Source organism: Bufo bufo, chromosome 1 (assembly GCF_905171765.1).
Source record: "Bufo bufo chromosome 1, aBufBuf1.1, whole genome shotgun sequence".
NCBI lineage: Eukaryota > Metazoa > Chordata > Amphibia > Anura > Bufonidae > Bufo > Bufo bufo.
Window position 1 is genome coordinate 315,388,874 of NC_053389.1, and position 21,272 is coordinate 315,410,145.

The 21,272-nt window shown below is 39.7% G+C and overlaps 7 protein-coding genes across 17 annotated transcripts in view; all 7 read right to left on the reverse strand.

The window, feature by feature from the left end:
* LOC121008678 (protocadherin gamma-C5-like) overlaps positions 1–12,046 on the reverse strand; it is a 71,827-nt gene extending 59,781 nt beyond the window's left edge. Inside the window, 2 exon segments of the mRNA XM_040441379.1 lie at positions 9,460–9,655; positions 9,658–12,046. Coding sequence (XP_040297313.1) covers positions 9,545–9,655; positions 9,658–11,904 — 2,358 coding nt within the window. The 5' untranslated portion in view covers positions 11,905–12,046 and the 3' untranslated portion in view covers positions 9,460–9,544.
* The window catches only part of LOC121008577 (protocadherin gamma-C5-like), a 392,139-nt gene that overhangs the window by 104,805 nt on the left and 266,062 nt on the right, over positions 1–21,272 (reverse strand). Inside the window, exon 1 of one of the 11 annotated variants that reach the window (XM_040441232.1) lies at positions 1,403–4,020. The exons of 9 other annotated variants lie outside the window; for them this stretch is intronic. In XM_040441232.1, the coding sequence (XP_040297166.1) occupies positions 1,403–3,847 (2,445 nt within the window). In that variant the 5' untranslated portion in view covers positions 3,848–4,020. Of the gene's footprint in view, positions 1–1,402; positions 4,021–21,272 lie in introns of those variants that run through there. One more of the 11 variants, XM_040441216.1, reaches the window with a different exon arrangement.
* Positions 1–21,272, reverse strand: part of LOC121008669 (protocadherin gamma-C5-like) — a 145,011-nt gene that overhangs the window by 89,733 nt on the left and 34,006 nt on the right.
* Positions 1–21,272, reverse strand: part of LOC121008655 (protocadherin gamma-C5-like) — a 236,440-nt gene that overhangs the window by 89,717 nt on the left and 125,451 nt on the right.
* LOC121008687 (protocadherin gamma-C5-like) overlaps positions 1–21,272 on the reverse strand; it is a 122,085-nt gene that overhangs the window by 59,781 nt on the left and 41,032 nt on the right.
* LOC121008696 (protocadherin gamma-C5-like) overlaps positions 1–21,272 on the reverse strand; it is a 98,591-nt gene that overhangs the window by 59,781 nt on the left and 17,538 nt on the right.
* The window catches only part of LOC121008664 (protocadherin gamma-C5-like), a 160,844-nt gene that overhangs the window by 59,772 nt on the left and 79,800 nt on the right, over positions 1–21,272 (reverse strand).

A 21,272-nucleotide genomic window follows, 5' to 3' on the forward strand; every position in this document is an offset into this window, starting at 1 on the left:
AATAGATTCTAAGAAAGACCAAGAGTGAACTGGTCTTTCCTACAGACAATATATACCAACACCAAAACTTAGGCTCCAACACTCAGAGAGAAGCAGGCCATCAGGCAGTAAAGGTTATGGGCCCTATATTTGTCAAGGAGGAACTGGAAAAGTAAAGGGAAGTCCATTCATGATTATTCACTGTGTGGGGAGAAAACTGTAATAGATTCTAAGAAAGACCAAGAGTGAACTGGTCTTTCCTACAGACAATATATACCAACACCAAAACTTAGGCTCCAACACTCAGAGAGAAGCAGGCCATCAGGCAGTAAAGGTTATGGGCCCTATATTTTAAGAGACATTAATATCATTCCATGGTTTTTATCTTAGTAGATATGGACAATAGGAACTTCCACAGACAACAATATAAACCAACTTGAAAAGTTAGGCACCAGCAAAAAACTAACAGACATGTCTTCCACTGAACTTTTGGGAATTTGTCTATAAAAATATGGTAAATTAATATATAAACCCTAGCATGTACTGTATATAACAACTATAAAGATTTTATACTTTAGCATCCTGTATACTATATTTTATTATCATAAAAAGTTTGATATCTTACAAAAGTGTTCTGTCACCATACTCTATACAGTTTCTAACTATGCAAAACAATATAGTGGTAAAGATGTGTCCTTCCGTACATAATCTCTTGCCAGAAAATATCCCAAGGTAAGTGGCACAAGATGACCACCTTTAGAAAAAAAAAAACTTTTATGTTGTTAGTTGCACAAAAGGGTTATTTTTGAATCTGGTCATCTCGCCCCACTAATTGCTGAATATCTCGAGCCAGTAAGCAAAATAGCTAGCCATACAGTAGCTGCATAGAAGCCAATGTCAGCTCTGTAGAAACTCTATGACTGCTATGATAAAGACCTTATGAATAAAGGAGTCATCCACATGGTCGCTCCATGCAGTAAGTCAATATATTACAATGGAGATAATTTTTCAAAACATTTTTTTTTTACATTGGTATGATATCCCTCTGTGGTGCCGCAGGATGAGCTTAATTTATGATGAGGGGCATGTCTTACCACAAAGTAAGCGCATTCCCTGGCAGTCCATGTGAATAAACTGAAATCTTACGCTAGCTGGTATAGATTTTAGTCATCAATTACACCAAAAAACTGCCAAAAATTATGATAAATCTGAAAGGGCCAGTGTCCCTGCCCTCAACATGCCATGCACTCTGAAAAATGGTGACAGTTTCTAGCATAGTGGTAATAAAAAATGACCGCCTAGATACAGATTATAATATGGTGCCTTCTATCTATATACATATACCAGGTATTACAAGTATTAACCATTTATATGCAGGGATCTATGGTACTGTACACTCAAACAATAAGTTTCAGCATCTCACCTGATTACTTTCATTTAACAAACTTGAGTCAGAAGAAGGATTTGTATGCTCAACTACATTAGTTATATGTGGACCATTCAGTAATTTAGTCAAAGTAAAATTTGGGATATCTGTAGCTGGGGGGAAACAAGCCGGATAACAAGACCCTGGAGCTTCTGGTGGAGCCATCCGCACCTCCATGTACTTTAAGGTTCCATCTGTGTTCAGGTAAAGGGTTGGTTTGTACTGATCCATATATGTAGTAGAAAGTGATTTGTCAGTAAAGCAGAATCCACACCCAGAATAATAATTCTTTCTAAGGCACCTGACAAGTAAGATAGTAAATGTGACCAGAAAAACTGCACTGATGGCCACAAGGGAGACAATAAGATACAAAGTAAGGTCTGGAGTAGATTTGGCATTTGTAAGAAAGTCTTGAGATTTAGGACTTTCCTGGGCAACAGTGTCCAATATATTCACAATGATAGTAGTTGTAGTGGTCATAGAAGGTTCCCCATGGTCACTGACTGAAATCACAAGTCGTTGCTCTGTATTATCTGTCTCATGTAAACCCCGGAGAGTCCTGATTTCTCCTGAATATTCAGAGATGTGGAATAAAGCAGGGCTTACAGACTGAACAAGACTATAGAGGAGCCAGGCATTGTGCCCAGAATCTGTATCCACTGCAGATACCTTGGTGACTAAATAGCCAGCAGCAGCAGATCTTGGAATGGTCTCTTCAGCAATGGTCTCTCCTGTACTCTCTGGGTATAAGATGGTGGGAGAGTTGTCATTTGTATCCAGAATGAATATGAAGACAGAAACATTGGAGGATAATTTTGGAGATCCAGAATCTTCCACTCTTGCTGTGATCTGCAGAACCTGGAATTGTTCATAGTCAAAAGACCTTTGTGCATAAATATTCCCGGTGTCAGAGTTAATGTAGACAAATGAAGAGACAGGAGAACCATGGATATGGCTCTCAGTGATGGAGTAAATGAGGTTTGCGTTAGCTCCCTCATCCGGATCCGTAGCAGATACTGTACATAACAGTTTGCCTGCCTCATTGTTTTCTTCTATGAAGGCATTGTAGACATTGTGTAGAAATGCTGGACGATTATCATTAACATCAGAGATATTAAGGCTGATTGTAATCTGGCTGCTCAGCGATGGAGAACCCAGATCAGATGCTGTGAGCTTAATAGTGTATTGTGAGAGCTTCTCCCTGTCCAGATGTCCACTAGTGACCAGAGCATAACGCTGTGACATGGGCTGGCATGTAAACGGTAAACCTGGTGGCACACTTAATCTAATATCTCCATTTTTGCCAGAATCTCTGTCTCTCACTGTGATGAAGCCAACAACAGTACCTATGGGAGCATTTTCAGGAACCTCATTACTTTTAGAGTTAAAGCTAATTTCTGGGGTGTTATCATTGACATCTTCTACTTCCACCTTAACTACACATCTCCCTTCTAGTTTTGGTGATCCTTTGTCTGCTGCCTTGACAAATAATTCATAAGATTTTGAGATTTCATAATCTAACTCTTTTATTACATAAATTTCACCAGTTTGTGGATTTATTTGAAATATTGTTTTTGCAGAATCCAACGTTAGTTGATCAAAGGAATATAAAATGGCTCCATTTGCACCTTCATCCAAATCTGTAGCATTTAATTTCAAAATAGTTTCATTTAATGGGCTGTCTTCTGGAATGCTGATTTTATATTTTGTCTTATCAAACACTGGTGCATTGTCATTAATATCTAATACAAGGACTGTTATCTGAGTGGATCCATATCTAGCTGTTTGTCCTCCATCTATAGCACTGAGAATAAGCTTGTGCTCTGCGATCTCTTCCCTGTCTAGAGTCTTTTCCAATACTAATTCAGCAATGAGAGTTCCATCATTTCGATTTGTTATGGATAGTGAAAAAAAAGGATTTGGAGTCAATTTGTACTGATTAACACCATTTATACCTACATCTAAGTCCTGTGCAGTTGGTAAGGAAAAATGAACCCCCGGACTTGACACAAGCTCTGTAATTTTAATAACTTGGTCACTGGTAGTAAAAACTGGTGAATTATCATTAATATCCAGAACCTCTATTTCCAGACTGTGCAGTTCCAAAGGATTCTCAGCCACAACCTCTAAATGCAGCAAACAGCTCAGGCTGGATCCACATAGGCTCTCCCTATCAATCCTCTCATGTACAACCAGAGCTCCATTCTTCTGCTCTATAGAGAATAATCTGCTGCTTCCATCTGATCCCAAACTCAGCCTCCTTCTACTAATATCAGCCAGATTCACCCCCAGATCCTGAGCCACATTCCCCACAACAGTCCCTGGATGAGACTCCTCAGCAAAAGAATAACGCAGCTGCCCAGAGACCCAGCCCCAGTTACAAAGGAAGAGGGAGAAAGCTACTTGCCATTTCCAAGCCTTTACAAAGCTCTGATTGTCCATATCTCAAATCCTTCTTCTAAAATATGTAGAAAATAATCATCATCCCATTAATCCAAGAGTGTGAGGAGCAAAAATATAAATCCAATGAATGGTAAAATCCTGTTTTTCCTGCATTGAAATCATCCACAGGGCTCTCATCGGAGCTACAGCTCTTCTTTGTGTGAGAAGAAAGATGGGAGGGTGAATCACTGAGCCAGGGGGAGGAGAGCGCAGAGCTCATAGAACTAGGTCTAGGAAACCAGTCTCAAAGCTTGACAGGATGACAAGAGTGCCCTCTTCTGGTCCATTCTGGTAAGTACAGTTTGAAATCCTTACAGGCTAAATAAAATTGTTGATTTTGTGATTTTTTTTACTTGAAGATTTTATGTCTAAATTGATAATAACGATTACCTTGTTATATAATTTTCCTGGTAGTTCACATCAATATAAAAAATCTGAGCATTGTTATTAGCGATAACTTCATAAGTGGTGATTTTAATAGAGAGATATATAGAAGCAAAGTTACAATACTTCAAACCAGATAAAAAGTTCTTCCATGTAATAAAGTGTATTATGCATACTAGTTATAAACAACAAATAGATTACCATAACTATTTGGTGATAATTTTACTTATTGTGAATATTCAATGTCTCAGATTAAAATCTCTGAAATGACTGAACAGCAAGATTGAAGACTGATGGCATAACTATATTAAAGAAGCATGCTCTTTAGGGTCCATTCAGATGTCTGTAAGTGTTTTGCGGTCCATACATTGCAGATCCGCAAAACACGGGTACCGGCCATGTGCGTTCAGCATTTTGCGGACCACACTTGACCAGCCCTGTGATAGAAGTGCCTATTCTTGTCCATGATTGCAGGCAAAAATAGGACATGCTCTATCTTTTTTCCGGGGCGCGAAACACCTGTTCTGCAAAATTGTGGAACAGATGCAGACCATAAACTACGGACATCTGAATGGACCCTTATCCAATTATATACTATATTTTAGGGACCCCTTACTTAAATAAATCTTCACCAAAGGTGTCTACTGACAGGTTAATTGTATGCATTAATATAAACATCAATGCAATAAACAATTATAAAGTTAATAGATTTTTATGGATTCACTACCATAACATAACTATTGTTTTTCCCATTTTTGCACTGTATAATGCTCAGAGTATACATGTATAGTTGTACATCACTTATTTCTTTAGCACAAATTAAAAGCACATATGAAATATTCTGCTAATAATTAATTTATAACTGTAGAAGAAAACTGCATTCTTTAGACGTGTGGGGGAACTGTACGAGTAAAGGAAATTCCATGTATTACAAATCACTTTATGGTCAATAAAGTTTACAAAAGACTAAAGGTGGCAATATTCAATAGCTGTCTGCCAAACAATCATTTGTCCAACAGCTATTTCTCCCAACTCTCTCCCAGCTTATCCACACACACATATTTTGTCGAACTCATATGTGCTTTCAGCGGGGAGACGGGAGTAAACTGTTGTCAGACACTTCTGGTGGCATCTTTTCTCCTAGGAGAACAAAAGGATCGGACAAAAATATAAATTTTGCCTGATTCTACATCATTAGTCTTGAGCTCCCCATACACATTGACCTGCCAGTCAAAAATACACTAATGTATATGGGGTCCTTAAGAAATCTGAGCTGGTCAGCACTAAAGGGCTTGGGCTCCATATCTTAGAATACATTAATTCCATTTCTCTGAATAGTTTGGTTTTGTTCTAATAGATAAGATTAGAAACATTAGGAACTTCAGAAAAACATGTAAATCAACAAAAAAAGTTAGCACCAGCAGCCAGGGGCAGACACATGAATCATTGAGCTCCATAGCAAGAATCTGAATTGGGCCCATTTACTGCCCTCCCACTAACTTCCCCTGGCCCCAGCTACTACCTTCCCTTGCTCCTGCCCTATCCTGCCCCCTATTGTTTATTATTTATTTTACTCACTTATTCACCAGCAAAAAAATATGAAAAATAAAAAATACCCCTGGCAGTAGTATACTACATAATAAAAAAAATGGTACAATGAGGGGTATGGCTGTGGCATACTATTTATGGTCAGTGAGGAAGTGGCACACTATATAATAAGTGGCAGCAAACACAGTTCATGGTGGGGGTATGGCATTGGCACACTGTATAATAAGTAGCAGGCATAGTTCATAGAAGTTATGGCAGTGGCACACTATACAATAAGCAGCAGAAGGCATAGGTCATGCCCCACCCACATAAACTGTATCGGCTGCTGTTGCTCTTTTCTATTGTGTCATGTCCCATTTACAGCCTCCTAGGACCCAGACAGGCTCCCATGATCTTTATTTTTTTTAATTCAATGTGCCGTTGCGGTGTAGAGCTTGCTGTCAATGTGGCAGAGTGGCAAGGGTAGATTTTCATAGAGCGGGGGCCTGGAGTCACTCTGGTGATGCTGATCCCCAGTCAGGCTACAGGCAAACCCGAAATGAAGTATCAGCGGAGGCACGGCTCAGGGTACTTTCACACTAGCGTTAGAAGAATCTGGCATGCAGTTCTGTTGCCCGAACTGCCTGCCGGACTCGGAAATTTGCATGCAAATGGATAGCATTTGTTTCCGGATCCAGATGCGGATCTGTCTGATAAATGCATTGCAATACCGGATCCATCTCTCTGGTGTCATCTGGAAAAATGGATCCGGTATTTATCTTTTTTACAGATTTAAAGGTTTGCGCATGCGCAGACCCGGAAACCGGATCCGTTTTTCCGGAACACTTGGACCGGATCCGACATTAATACATTTCAATGGAAATTAATGCCGGATCTGGCAATCCGGCAAGTGTTCCGTCATTTTGGCCAGAGAAAATACCGCAGCATGCTGCGGTATTTTCTCAGACCAAATACCGTAAAAGGACGGAACTGAAGACATCCTGAAGCATACTGAATGGATTGTTTTCCATTCAGAAAGCATCAGGATAAAACTGAAGCGTTTTTTTCGGTATTGAGCCCCTATGACGGAACTAAATACCAGAAAACTTTTACGCTAGTGTGAAAGTACCCTGGGTAAAGTTTCTCTGATGGGCATTAATCAAGCCACTCAGCAACAGGCCCTGCAAACATTGCTAATGCTGATTATCCAGCCCAGAACTCCTGGGATTAGTCCATGTCTACCTTACCATCCTCCATAGTCATTATACATTTTATCTAAGTTTATATACTACATTTTATAAACTACATCTCAGCAATATTTATTTTTTGCATTTTTTCTTTTTCAAGATACTATACTGACGCTTTAAAAGAGCTATTTTGACCTATACTTGACTGAACTCTCTCTGCTCACGTGTCCTTCTGCACTGCTTTCAGTTTTTCCAGAGTAATGTATATATTAATCCTAGCATGTACAGCAGCTACTATACAGAGGAGTCAAATAAAGTTGAAAGATCTTGATTTAGTTTTACATAGACAATACATACTTATGAATAGATACGTTCCATCATCTTTTCTATATCATTGCCACAATATAAATCAATGAATCTCTGCCATTATCATGTTGGTATTGGGTTTAAACTTTTGGTGGCCATGATCTACCAAGAGCTTACATCTAATGGATGACATGAAATAAATATTGCCACAAATGTCTGATAGATGTTGGACCTGCTCATATCTCTAGAATGCTTCTCTAACAAAAGTAATGCATTGCAGAGGGGATCAGACCCCAGAAGTTGAAGTCCCAGAGTGGGAAAAAAAATGTCTTTTTCATAATAATACAAAGTTTCAAGTAGAAAAAATAAAATAAAAACTGTGCTAAAACAATCATTTTTTTTCACCTTATATCACAAAAACTGCAACACCAAGCGATCAAAAAGACATAATCACCCCAAAATAGTACCAATCAAACCGTCATCTCATCCTGCAAAAAATGAGTCCCTACATAAGACAGTCGCCCAAAAAATAAAAAAAACTATGGCTCGCAGAATATGGAGACACTAAAACATTATATTTTTTTTTTAAATGCTTTTATTGTTAAAACCTAAATAAATAAAAAAAAGTATACATATTAGGTATCGGTGGGTCCGTAACAACCTGCTATATAAAAATATCACATGAACTAACTCCTCAGGAGAACACAGTAAACAAAATAAAATTAAAACTGTTTTAAAAAATCCATATTTTGTCACCTTACATCACAAAAAGTGTAATACCAAGCGATCAAAAAGTCATGTGCGCCCTAAAGTAGTACCAATCCAAAAGTACCAAAAATGAGCCCCTACATAGGACAGTCATCCAAAATATATATATATATATATATATATATATAGTTTTCAGAATATAGAGACACTAATTTTTTTTTTTCAAAAATGCCTTATTATTTAAACTGAAACAAACAAGCAGAAAAGGTAGTCATATTTGGTATTGTTGCATCCGTAACAACCTGCTCTATAAAAATTCACATAATCTAACCTGTCAAATGAACATTGTAGATAATAAAAAATTTTAATGGTGCCAAAAGCTATTTTCTGTTACCTTGCCTCAAAAAAAGTGTAATATAGAGAAACGAAAAATCATATGTACCCTAAAATAGTACAAACAAAACTACCACTTTATCCCGTAGTTTCAAAAATGGGGTAACTTTTTTGGAGTTTCTACTCTAGGGGTGCTTCAAACGTAACATGGCAAATTAAAATTATCCCAGTGAAATCTGCCCTCCAAAAACCACATGGCGCTCCTTTCCTTCTGTGCCCTGCCACGTGCCTGTACAGCAGTTTACAATCACAAATCGGGTGTTTCTGAAAACTAAAGAATCAGGGTAATAAATATTGAGTTTTGTTTGGCTGTTAACCCTTGCTTTATTACCGGAAAAATATGGATTAAAATGGAAAATCTGCCAAAAAAGTGAAATTCTGAAATTTTATCTACATTTTCCTTTAATACTTGTGGAACACCTAAAGAGTTACCAAAGTTTTGAAAACCACAAGGGATGTAGTTTCTAAAATGGGGCCATTTATGGGTGGTTTCTATTATGTAATCCCCACAGTGACCTCATAACTGAACTGGTCCTTAAAAAAAGGGTGTTTTGTAAATTTTCGTAAAAATTTTAAGATTTGCTTCTAAACTTCTAAGCCTTCTAGCACCCCCAATAAATAAAATGGCATTCACAAAATGATCCAAACATAAAGTAGACATATAGGAAATGTAAAGTAATAACTATTATATGACGTATCGCTATCAGTTTTAAAAGCAGAGAAATTGAAATTTGGAAAGTGGCAAATGTTTTAATTTTTTTTGTAAATTTGGATTTTTTTTTATAAAAATAAAAAATATTGACTGAAATTTTCCACTATCATGAAGGACAATGTGTCACGAGAAAACAATCTCAGAATGGCTTGGATAAGTAAAAGCGTTCCAAAGTTATTACCACATAAAGTGACAAAAGTCAAATTTCAAAACAATGGCCTGGTCCTTAAGATGAAAAATGGCAGGGTCCTGAAGGGGTTAATGCACATGAAAACAGAAAAAAATGAATTCTCAAAAACATTATCACAGGTTGTGTGTGGGTTTAATGCCTAGTTTATGCACGTCACATTAAAGCATATAGAAAAAAAAAGGAAATGGTATGTTTATAAACTCACCTGGTTAATTTCATTTACCCAACGTGAGTCAGCAGAAGGATTTGCATGTTCAACTATATCACCTATATGTGGCTCATTTATAGATTTACTCAAAGTTAAATTTGGAATATCTGTAGTAGGTGGAAAACAAACAGGATAACAAGACCCTGGAGCTTCTGGTGGAGCCATCCGCACCTCCATATATTTTAATGTTCCATCTGTGTTCAGGTAAAGGGTTGGTTTGTACTGATCCATATAGGTGGAAGAAAGCGATTTGTCAGTAAAGCAGAATTCACAACCAGAATCATAATTCTTTCTAAGGCACCTAACAAGTAATATAGTAAATGTGACCAGAAAAACTGCACTGATGGCCACAAGGGAGACAATAAGATACAGAGTGAGGTCTGGAGTAGATTTGGCATTTGTAAGAAAGTTTTGAGATTTAGGACTTTCTTGGGAAACAGTGTCCAATATATTCACAATGATAGTAGTTGTAGTGGTCATAGAAGGTTCCCCATGATCACTGACTGAAATCACAAGTCGATGCTCTGTGTTATCTGTCTCATGTAAACCTCGGAGAGTCCTGACTTCTCCTGAGTATTCAGAGATTTGAAATAAAGCAGGGCTGGCAGACTGAACAAGACTATAGAGGAGCCAGGCATTGTGCCCAGAATCTACATCCACTGCAGACACCTTACTGACTAAATAGCCAGCAGCAGCAGATCTTGGAATGGACTCTTCAAGAACGGTCTCTCCTATATTCTCTGGGTATAAAATGGTAGGAGAGTTGTCATTTGTATCCAGAACAAATATGAAAACAGAAACATTGGAGGATAATTTTGGAGATCCAGAATCTTCCACTCTTGCTGTGATCTGCAGAACCTGGAATTGTTCATAGTTAAAAGACCTTTGTGCATAAATATTCCCGGTGTTGGAGTTAATGTAGACAAATGAAGAGACAGGAGAACCATGGATATGTCTCTCATTGATGGAGTAAATTAGGTTTGCATTAGATCCCTCATCCGGATCCGTAGCAGATACTGAACATAACAGTCTGCCGGCCTCATTGTTTTCTGCTATGAAGGCATTGTAGACATTGTGTAGAAATGCTGGAGGATTATCATTAACATCAGAGATATTAAGACTGATTGTAATCTGACTGCTGAGAGATGGAGAACCCAGATCAGACGCTGTCAGTTTAATCGTGTATTGTGAGAGCTTCTCCCTGTCCAGATGTCCACTAGTGACCAGAGCGTAACGCTGTGACATGGGCTGAATCTTAAAGTGTGAATTTGGTGACACATTCAGTGTAATTTCTCCATTTTTGCCAGAATCCTTATCCTTAACTGTGATAAATCCCAACACAGTTCCTATGGGGGAATTCTCAGGAACTTCATTAGCTTTGGAGGTGAAAATAATTTCTGGTATGTTGTCATTAATATCCTTTACCTCAACTTGGATTACACAATGACCCTCTAATTTAGGTGACCCCTTATCTGTAGCTTTGATATATAATTCATAAAAACCTGACTCTTCAAAATCCAAAGTATCTATAGTCACTATTTCATTGGTCTTTGAATTTATTTTAAATATTCTTTTTGCAGAATGCAAAGTATGGTGGTCAAAGGAATATAAGATTTCACCATTTGAACCATCATCCAAATCTGTAGCATTTAAATGTATAATAATGGAGTTCAATGGAATATTTTCTAAAACACTGATCTTATAATGGGACAGATCAAACACTGGGGCATTATCATTAATATCTAAAACATTCACTGTTATCTGTGTAGTTCCTGATCTAGGAGGGTCTCCCCCATCCAAAGCTGTAAGAATTAGCTTATGTTCAGCTTTCTCCTCCCTATCCAGGCTCTTTTCTAACACTAGCTCAGCAATCAAGGTTCCATCCATACGATGTTTCGTAAGCAGGGAAAAATATAGATTTGGGTTTAATTTGTATTCATTAATACCATTTTTACCCACATCTAAATCCTTTGCTGTTTCTAATTGAAATCTTACTCCTGGACTAGATAATAGTTCTGTAACATTTATTAATTGATTTAAACTTATAAATAAGGGTAAATTATCATTTATATCCAATATTTCTATTTCCAGACTATGAAGCTCCAGAGGATTCTCAGCCACAACCTCTAAATGCAGAAAACAGCTCAGGCTGGATCCACACAGGCTCTCCCTATCAATCCTCTCACTTACAACCAGAGCTCCATTCTTCTGCTCTATAGAGAATAATCTGCTGCTTCCATCGGATCCCAAACTCAGCCTCCTTCTACTAATATCAGCCAGATTCACCCCCAGATCCTGAGCCACATTCCCCACAACAGTCCCTGGATAAGACTCCTCAGCAATAGAATAACGCAGCTGCCCAGAGACCCAGCCCCAGCTACAAAGGAAGAGGGAGAAAGCTACTTGCCATTTCCAAGCCTTTACAAGGCTCTGATTGTCCATATCTTAAATCCTTCTTCTAAAATGTGTAGAAAATAATCATCATCCCATCAATCCAAGAGTGTGAGGAGCAAAAATATAAATCCAATGGAAGGGTAACTCCTGTTTTTTCTGCATTGAAATCATCCACAGGGCTCTCATCGGAGCTACAGCTCTTCTTTGTGTGAGAAGAAAGATGGGAGGGTGAATCACTGAGCCAGGGGGAGGAGAGCGCAGAGCTCATAGAAGTAGGTCTCCTATCTCCTAACATTTCTAAATATGATTCTGAGATGACTTGTCTGCCCTCTTCTGGCAATTTATGGTAACTACAGCTGTTTTGAAAGTATATTAATGAAGCTATTATCGCAACTATAGCAAAAGTAGTATGGTATTGTGTTAACCAGAAGAGACTAGGGTAACTTGCAGAGTTAATATTAGCCAATAATGTTATCAGTGCTAAAAATAAATTTGTCCTTTTAACACAAAAAGTATTTAACATTATATGTGGCCTTTAGTAATGATTAGATATTCATAAACAAAATCATACAATTTTTTTAAAAGATGCCAAGATTTTGGTGCTTGATCAATGTATAAGAACATCTAGTTTAAAAAATATATATAAATAGCAACAAAGCTTAGTTTCCTATGAAAAAATTAATTTGATTGCCATAAAAGAAGTACATATCCAAAGCTACTTTAGAAAGAAATAGTTACATTACTTTATTCTGTTTATTCTTTATTACTGGAATTTTACTGGAAAGTGATTGTTATTAAGAGCTCCCACCCAATTTAACAAATATTTGTTGGGCTAAAGGAATCTTTTAAATATTCCCTTATGTTCTATTTTTAACATGTTGACCATATCTTACTTAAAAATTAATAAGCAATAAAATGTTTTAAATAGTATTGGCAAGACATTGAATATCTATCTATATTACATATAATTAAAAAAATTTCAGTCTGTTGCAAAATAATACACTATGTAAAAGTGGCCATATCAGTAGTACTATATGACTTCATATTTCTTTTATCCCTTCGGTCTGCTCTTATCCCAAACTAAAAAGGCATATTATTTCACATTGATTTCTTCAAATACCACAAGCTCTGATAAGGCATCATGAAAGGCACAATTCATTGCACTACATTTTATATCAAGACCTCTGAGTATATATCACCATACATAGTATGGTTCTTTATCAACAATAAAAGGCAATCTTAACCCCTTCTGAACCCTGCCATATTTCAGCTTAAGGACGGGGTCATTTTTTTCAAATCTGACATGTGTCACTTTATGTGGTAATAACTTTAAAACGCTTTTACTTATCCAGGCCATTCTGAGACTGTTTTCTCATCACATATTGTACTTTATGACGGTAAAATTGAGTAAAAAAAATTAATAAATCATTTTTATTTATAAAAAAATATAAAATTTACCCAAAATTTAGAAAAATTTGCAAATTTCCAAATTTCAATTTCTCTACTTTTATAATAGATAGTAATATCTCCAAAAATAGTTATTACTTTACATTCCCCATATGTCTACTTCATGTTTGGATCATTCAGTGAATGCCATTTTATTTTTTGGGGACGTTAGAAGGCTTGGAAGTTTAGAAGCAAATATTCTAAGAAAATTTCCAAAACGCACTTTTTAACCGCCTCACGTCCGCCCATAGGATATAAACGTCCTATGGGTGGACGTCTATTTCTGACAGCACGTTTTAAAACGTCCTGTCAGAAATAGCAGCTGCACGCTAATCGTGCAGCTGCTGATCGGGTTGCCCGCTGTCAGTGACAGCAGGGCAACCCTAAGACAAGGCAGGGACAGTGCCCAGGTGTCCCTGCCTTCACGATCGCTGCAGACACAGCGCTCACCGAGCGCTGTGTCTGCAGAGCAGGAAGCGCTGTGCGCTTCCTGTTCCGGCCCGGCGGTCATGTGACCGCCGTGACCGGAGTGTGCAGGAGCTGTGTGAGGTCTCTCAGAGACCTCGATCAGCCCTGCTGTGAGGCTGTACAGCGCTGGATTGCTGCTGTACAGCCTCTATAGGGGTGCATTTGTCCTGTAACTGGGGCTACTATGTCAGCCCCAGTTACAGGAGAAATCAACTGTGAAAAAAAAAAAAAAAAGTGAAGTAAATGTCCCCAAGAGGTCTTGTATGACCTTATGAGGGACGAAAAGTGTAAAATAAAATAAAAATAAAATAAAGGGTTGAAAAAATAAAATAAAAAAAAGTTTCACATGTAAAAAAAAAAAAAATCCCAAGTAAGGAATAAAAAAAAAAATTAAAAATAGAAAAAATAAAATAAAATAGACATATTAAGTATTGCCGCGTCCGTAAAAACCAGCTCTATAAAAATATCACATGACCTAACCCCTCGGGTGAACACCGTAAAAAATAAATTAAAAAAACTGTGTCAAAACAAGCAATTTTTGTCACCTTGCATCACAAAAGGTGCAACACCAAGTGATCAAAAACGTGTATGTCCTACAAAATGGTACCAATAAAACCGTCACCTCATCCCGCAAAAAATGAGCCCCTACATAAGAAAATCTCTCAAAAAATAAAAAAACTATAGCTCTTAGAACATGGAGACACTAAAACATCATTTTTTTGGTTTCAAAAATGCTATTATTGTGTTAAAGTGAAACAAATAAAAAAAAGTATACATATTAGGTATTGCCGCATCCGTAAAAACCAGCTCTATAAAAATATCACATGACCTAACCCCTCGGGTGAACACCGTAAAAAAAAAAAAAAAAAACTGTGTCAAAACAAGCAATTTTTGTCACCTTGCATCACAAAAGGTGCAACACCAAGTGATCAAAAATGCGTATGTCCCACAAAATGGTACCAATAAAGCCGTCACCTCATCCCGCAAAAAATGAGCCCCTACATAAGAAAATCTCTCAAAAAATAAAAAAACTATAGCTCTCAGAACATGGACACATTAAAACAATTTTTTGGTTTCAAAAATGCTATTATTGTGTAAAACTTTAATAAATGAGAAAAAGTATACATATTAGGTATCGCCACGTCCGTAACAATCTGCTCTATAAAAATTTCACTTGACTGAACCCCTCAGGTGAACGCTGTAAAAATAAATAAATAGAAACTGTGCTAAAACAACCAATTTTTTGGTCACCTTGCCCCATAAAGTGTTATAATGAATGATCAAAAAATCATATGTACCCAAAAATAGTACTAATAAAACTGGCACCTTATCCCCTAATTTCCAAAATGGGGTCACTTCTTGGGAGTTTCTACTGTAAGGGTGCATCAGGGGGCTTCAAATGGGACATGGCATCTAAAAACCATGTGGAGTTCCTTTCCTTCTGCGCCCTGCCGTGTGCCCATACAGCAGTTTATGACCACATGTGGGGTGTTTCTGTAAACCGCAGAATCTGGGTAATAAATATTGAGTTTTGTTTGGCTGTTAACCATCGATGTGTTAAAGAAAAAAATTGATTAAAATGGAAAATCTGCCAAAAAAGTGAAATTTAAAAATTTGATCTCCATTTTCCTTTAATTCTTGTGGAACGCCTAAAGGGTTAACAAAGTTTGTAAAATCGGTTTTAAATACCTTGAGGGGTGTAGTTTCTACAATGGGGTCATTTATGGGGGTATCCACTATGTAGGCCCCACAAAGTGACTTCAGACCTGAACTGGTCCTTATAAAGTGGGTTTTGGCAATTTTCTTAAAAATTTGAAGAATTGCTTCTAAACTTCTAAGCCTTCTAACGTCCTAAAAAAATAAAATGACATTTCCAAAATGATGCCAACATAAAGTAGACATATGGGGAATGTTAAATAATAAATATTTTATGAGGTATCACTTTCTGTTTTAAAAGCAGAGAAATTGAAATTTAGAAAATTGCGAATTTTTCAAATTTTTGGGTAAATTTGGGATTTTTTCATAAATAAACGTGAAATATTTTGACTCAAATTTATGACTATCATGAAGTACAATGTGTCACGAGAAAACAATCTCTGAATGACTTGGATAAATAAAGGCGTTCCAAAGTTATTACCACATAAAGTGAGATATGTCAGTTTTGCAAAATTTGGCCTGGTCAGGAAGGGGGCAAAGGGCCCAGATGGGAAGTGGTTAAGGACCAGTTCAGGTCTGAAGTCACTTTGTGAGGCTTACTGTCACGAGGGTATCAAGAGCCACGTCTGACTCCGTTATACCCGAGGTCAGGAAGTCGCAGCGGGTGGCTGCGTGCTCTATATCTAAAGATCACGTTGTTTCTTAGTGATTGTTTTCTGTGTTTGCCTTGCTATCCTTTTTGTCTCACTCAGGGATCCGTAGCTTCTCCTCCTCAGCTGTTTTTTGTCTGCCACTCCCAACCTCCTTATATTCTCCCCTCACACTTCTCTAGTTGCCAGTTATAGAGCTTCCTGCCTGGACATCTATACTGACCCACTGGAGTTGTGAATCCTGGTTGTCGTTCCAGAGTGCTACCCTCCGGATCCCTGTTGGGCTTATTGTTGTCTCCTGTTGTCGCCCACCTGGGATTATATGTTGAGTCTGTGTTGTCTGTCCTCCCCTTGGTGTTTTCCCTTAGAGCTAGTGGTGCGGACTAGTGTTCCCACCGCCCTGTTCACTATCTAGGGCTCAGCTCAGGGAAAGCCAGGGCTTTAGGCACGTGATCGGCGTACGGGTGAGGAACCCGTCTAGGGACGTCAGGGCAGCCAGGTGCCAGCCGCAAGGTGAGTCAGGGGTCACCACCTTCCCTCTCACTTGGGCAGGGCCTTCCTCGTTCCCTCCCTCTGTGTCACGTATGTGATAGTCACGCCGACCGTGATATTATAACTGGCCCTTACTTTTTGAGAAAAAAAAAAAAAGAAATATATATAATTTTTTTTTTGTTGTTTTTTTTTCTCTACTTAGAATCCAATATGGATCCTATTGCTGCCTTGGCAAAACAGCTTCAAGGCCTGTCTTTGGAGGTGGCAGGATTGAAGGCGTCTGTTCTCCAACAACAGCAGCAAATTCAGCAGACCGCACCCCCAGCGGTTGCTATGTGTAACCAGGTTGTTACAGAACCCAAGGTTGTTCTTCCTGACAGATTTTCTGGGGGAAGGGACAAATTTGCGACGTTCCGTGAGGCCTGCAAATTATATTTTAAGTTGCGCCCTTACTCCTCAGGTAATGAAGAACAGCGGGTAGGGATTGTCATTTCCCTGCTTCAGGGGGATCCGCAATCCTGGGCGTTCTCGTTACCCCCTGGTTCTCAGGCTCTTCGGTCAGTGGAGGGATTTTTTGGGGCTTTGGGTCTCATATATGATGACCCTGACCGAGTCGCCCTGGCTGAGTCGAAGTTACGGAGACTCCTACAGGGAGATTGGTCAGCAGAGGAATATTGCTCAGAGTTCCGTAGGTGGGCTACGGATACTCAGTGGAACGACCCGGCTCTCAGGAGTCAGTTCTGCTCTGGGTTATCTGAAAGGGTTAAGGATGCACTGGCGCTGTATGAGACCCCCCTTTCCCTTGATGCTGTTATGTCCCTCTCTATCAGAATAGATAGACGTCTTAGGGAGAGATCGAAAATTCCTGAGCAATTGGTTACCTCTCCCAAGCAACAGTCAGTCTGTACTGACTTAGATGAGCCTATGCAGCTAGGCGGAACTTCTCGTCAGGTCCGTCCTCCCGAGGTTTGCCGTAGGGGGGGGGCTTATTTTTTCTGTGGGGGGAAGGGTCATTTCATTAATGTCTGTCCCTCCTTTCTCAAAAACAAAAGACCGTCGGAAAACTACTAACCCCGGGCTGTGCGGAGGATGTCAGCCGGGGGGTATACGTTTCCTCCATACGAACATCTCAATTTGTGTTACCAGCGGTCATTGTTTTTGGTGTTAAGACGGAGTCTATTTCTTTTTTTCTAGACAGTGGAGCAGGGGTAAACTTGATTGATGCCCATTTTGCCCGCACTATGGGTTTGTCTCTCTGTACGCTGCAGAGACCTATTCCCGTATTCGCTATAGATTCTGCTCCTCTGTCTCAGAGAAACCTCACCCACATTGTTCATAATTTACACCTTCGGGTAGGGGACCACCATAATGAGTGTCTTTCATGTTACGTTCTGGAGGGCCTTCCCTCTCCGGTGGTATTGGGTCTTCCCTGGTTGGTAGCGCACAATCCAGTGGTGGATTGGCAGGCCAGGGAGATATTGGAGTGGAGTGAGCATTGCAGAGAGAATTGCTTAAATAACAATTGCTTAATCGCCTCCATAGCTCCCCTACCTACATTTATTTCGGACTTTGAGGACGTTTTTTCTGAAAAGGGTTGTCAGAAGCTACCACCTCATCGTCCTTATGATTGCCCGGTTAACCTGATTCCCGGTGCAAAATTACCCAAGTCCAGGTTGTATAATCTTTTAGGTCCCGAGAGACAAGCCATGAAAGATTATATCTCCGAGAGTCTGGCTAAGGGACACATCAGACCCTCTTCTTCACCCGTGGCTGCAGGGTTTTTCTTTGTTAAAAAGAAAGATGGGGGCCTGCGTCCTTGCCTAGATTTCCGTGAGTTAAACCAGATAACCATCCGAGACCCATACCCTCTTCCTCTCATTCCTGACCTTTTTAATCAGATTGCGGGTGCTAGGTGGTTCTCCAAACTTGATCTTAGGGGGGCCTACAATCTGATTCGTATCAAGGAAAGGGATGAGTGGAAGACAGCTTTTAACACCCCTGAGGGGCATTATGAAAATCTAGTTATGCCTTTCGGTCTGACCAATGCCCCTGCTGTCTTCCAAAATTTCGTTAATGATATTTTTAGTCATCTCATCGGCAGGTTTGTAGTCATATACCTAGATGATATCTTAATTTATTCGGCTGATCTGAAAACACATGAGGTGCATGTCAGGCAAGTACTGCAGGTCCTACGGACGAATAAATTATATGCAAAAATTGAAAAATGTGTCTTCGCCGTTCAGGAATTACAGTTCCTGGGATATCTATTATCTGCTTCAGGTTTCCGCATGGATCCTGGGAAGGTCCAGGCAATTTTAGATTGGGATCTTCCTGAGAACCTTAAAGCCCTACAACGGTTTTTGGGTTTCGCAAATTTCTATAGAAAGTTCATTAAAAATTATTCAGTGATCGTTAAACCCCTTACCGACATGACTAGGAAGGGGACTGATTTTTCCAAATGGTCTGACGCCGCTAAAAATGCATTTTCCTCTCTAAAGGAGAGGTTTACCTCGGCACCTGTTCTAATTCAACCTGATGTCTCCCAGCCTTTTATTGTCGAGGTAGATGCGTCAGAGGTGGGAGTGGGGGCTGTATTGTCTCAGGGTCCGTCTCCTGGCAAATGGCGTCCTTGCGCTTTCTTTTCCAAAAAATTATCTTCTGCAGAGAAGAATTATGATATTGGAAATAGGGAACTGTTGGCGATTAAACTGGCGCTTGAAGAGTGGCGTCACTTCTTAGAGGGAGCAATCCACCCTGTCACGGTGATTACGGATCACAAAAACCTTCTGTACCTAGAATCGGCTAAGCGTCTCACCCCTAGACAAGCTAGGTGGTCGCTATTCTTTACCAGATTTAACTTTGTAATCACCTATCGTCCTGGGGCAAAAAATACCAAGGCAGACGCATTATCTCGTAGTTTCCCTGGAGGGGGTAATGTTAGTGATCCGGTACCTATTTTACAAAGAGGAGTGGTTGTCTCTGCTGTACACTCTGTTCTAGAGGGAAAGGTGTTAGAGGCCCAGGGGGACGCCCCGGCCTCTTGCCCCTCAGAGAAATTGTTTGTACCGTTAAACCTGCGTCTTGAATTATTAAAAGAACATCATAATTCGGCACTTGCTGGGCACCCGGGTAGTAAAGCAACCTTGGAGCGATTATCTCGTCGTTTTTGGTGGCCAAGGTTGCGTCAGGATGTAATGGATTTCGTGTCTACTTGCTCTACTTGTGCACGCGCGAAAGTCTCTCATACACGTCCAGCAGGGTCTTTATTGCCACTTTTCATCCCCAATAGGCCATGGACACATCTGTCAATGGATTTCATCACTGACTTACCGTTGTCGGCGGGTAAAACAGTTATCTTGGTAGTAGTAGACAGGTTTAGCAAAATGGTACACTTTATTGCGCTACCCGCACTTCCTAATGCTAAAACTCTTGCTCAGGTGTTTATCAGTGAAATCGTGAAGCTTCACGGGGTCCCTTCCGATGTGGTTTCGGATCGGGGAACCCAGTTTATTTCTAAGTTTTGGAAAGCTTTTTGTTCCCGTTTGGGGGTTCACTTGTCCTTTTCCTCAGCTTTCCATCCTCAGTCGAATGGACAGACTGAGCGTACCAACCAAAACCTAGAAACATATTTAAGGTGTTTTGTGTCTGAAAACCAAGAGTTGTGGTCATCATATTTACCGTTAGCTGAGTTTGCCATAAATAATCATTATCAGGAGTCCACTGGCAAGTCACCATTCCTTGGTGCATACGGTTTTCATCCCCAATTTTGTACTTTCAAAGAGGGGGGGGCTTCTGGGGTTCCCGAAGAGGAAAGGTTTTCTTCATCTCTTTCATCGGTATGGCAGAAGGTGCAAGTTAACTTGAAAAAGATGAGTGGTAAATATAAATGCATGGCCGATAAGAAACGGTCGCCAGGTCCGGACCTAGGAGTGAATGACTATGTGTGGTTGTCTACTAGGAATATTAAGTTGAAGGTTCCTTCTTGGAAACTGGGCCCTAGGTTCATTGGTCCCTATAAAATAGTAGCCGTCATTAACCCTGTGGCTTTTCGCCTGGAGCTACCTCAGACTTTTAAGATCCATAACGTCTTCCATAAATCGTTACTCAAGAAGTATGTTCCACCTCTAGAACCATCACCGCTGCCACCTCCTCCTGTTATTGTGGCTGGTAATCTGGAGTTTCAAATAGCCAGAATTGTTGATTCTCGTCGGGTCCGCCGCTCTCTTCAGTATCTGGTGCATTGGAGGGGTTACGGTCCCGAGGAAAGAATGTGGGTTCCAGCGTCAGAGGTAAACGCCAACAGGTTAATTCAGGCTTTCCATGCCTCTCATCCGGAGAGACCTGGTCCTGAGTGTCCGGAGGCCCCTCGTGAAAGGGGGGGTACTGTCACGAGGGTATCAAGAGCCACGTCTGACTCCGTTATACCCGGGGTCAGGAAGTCGCAGCGGTTGGCTGCGCGCTCTATATCTAAAGATCACGTTGTTTCTTAGTGATTGTTTTCTGTGTTTGCCTTGCTATCCTTTTTGTCTCACTCAGGGATCCGTAGCTTCTCCTCCTCAGCTGTTTCTTGTCTGCCACTCCCAACCTCCTTATATTCTCCCCTCACACTTCTCTAGTTGCCAGTTATAGAGCTTCCTGCCTGGACATCTATACTGACCCACTGGAGTTGTGAATCCTGGTTGTCGTTCCAGAGTGCTACCCTCC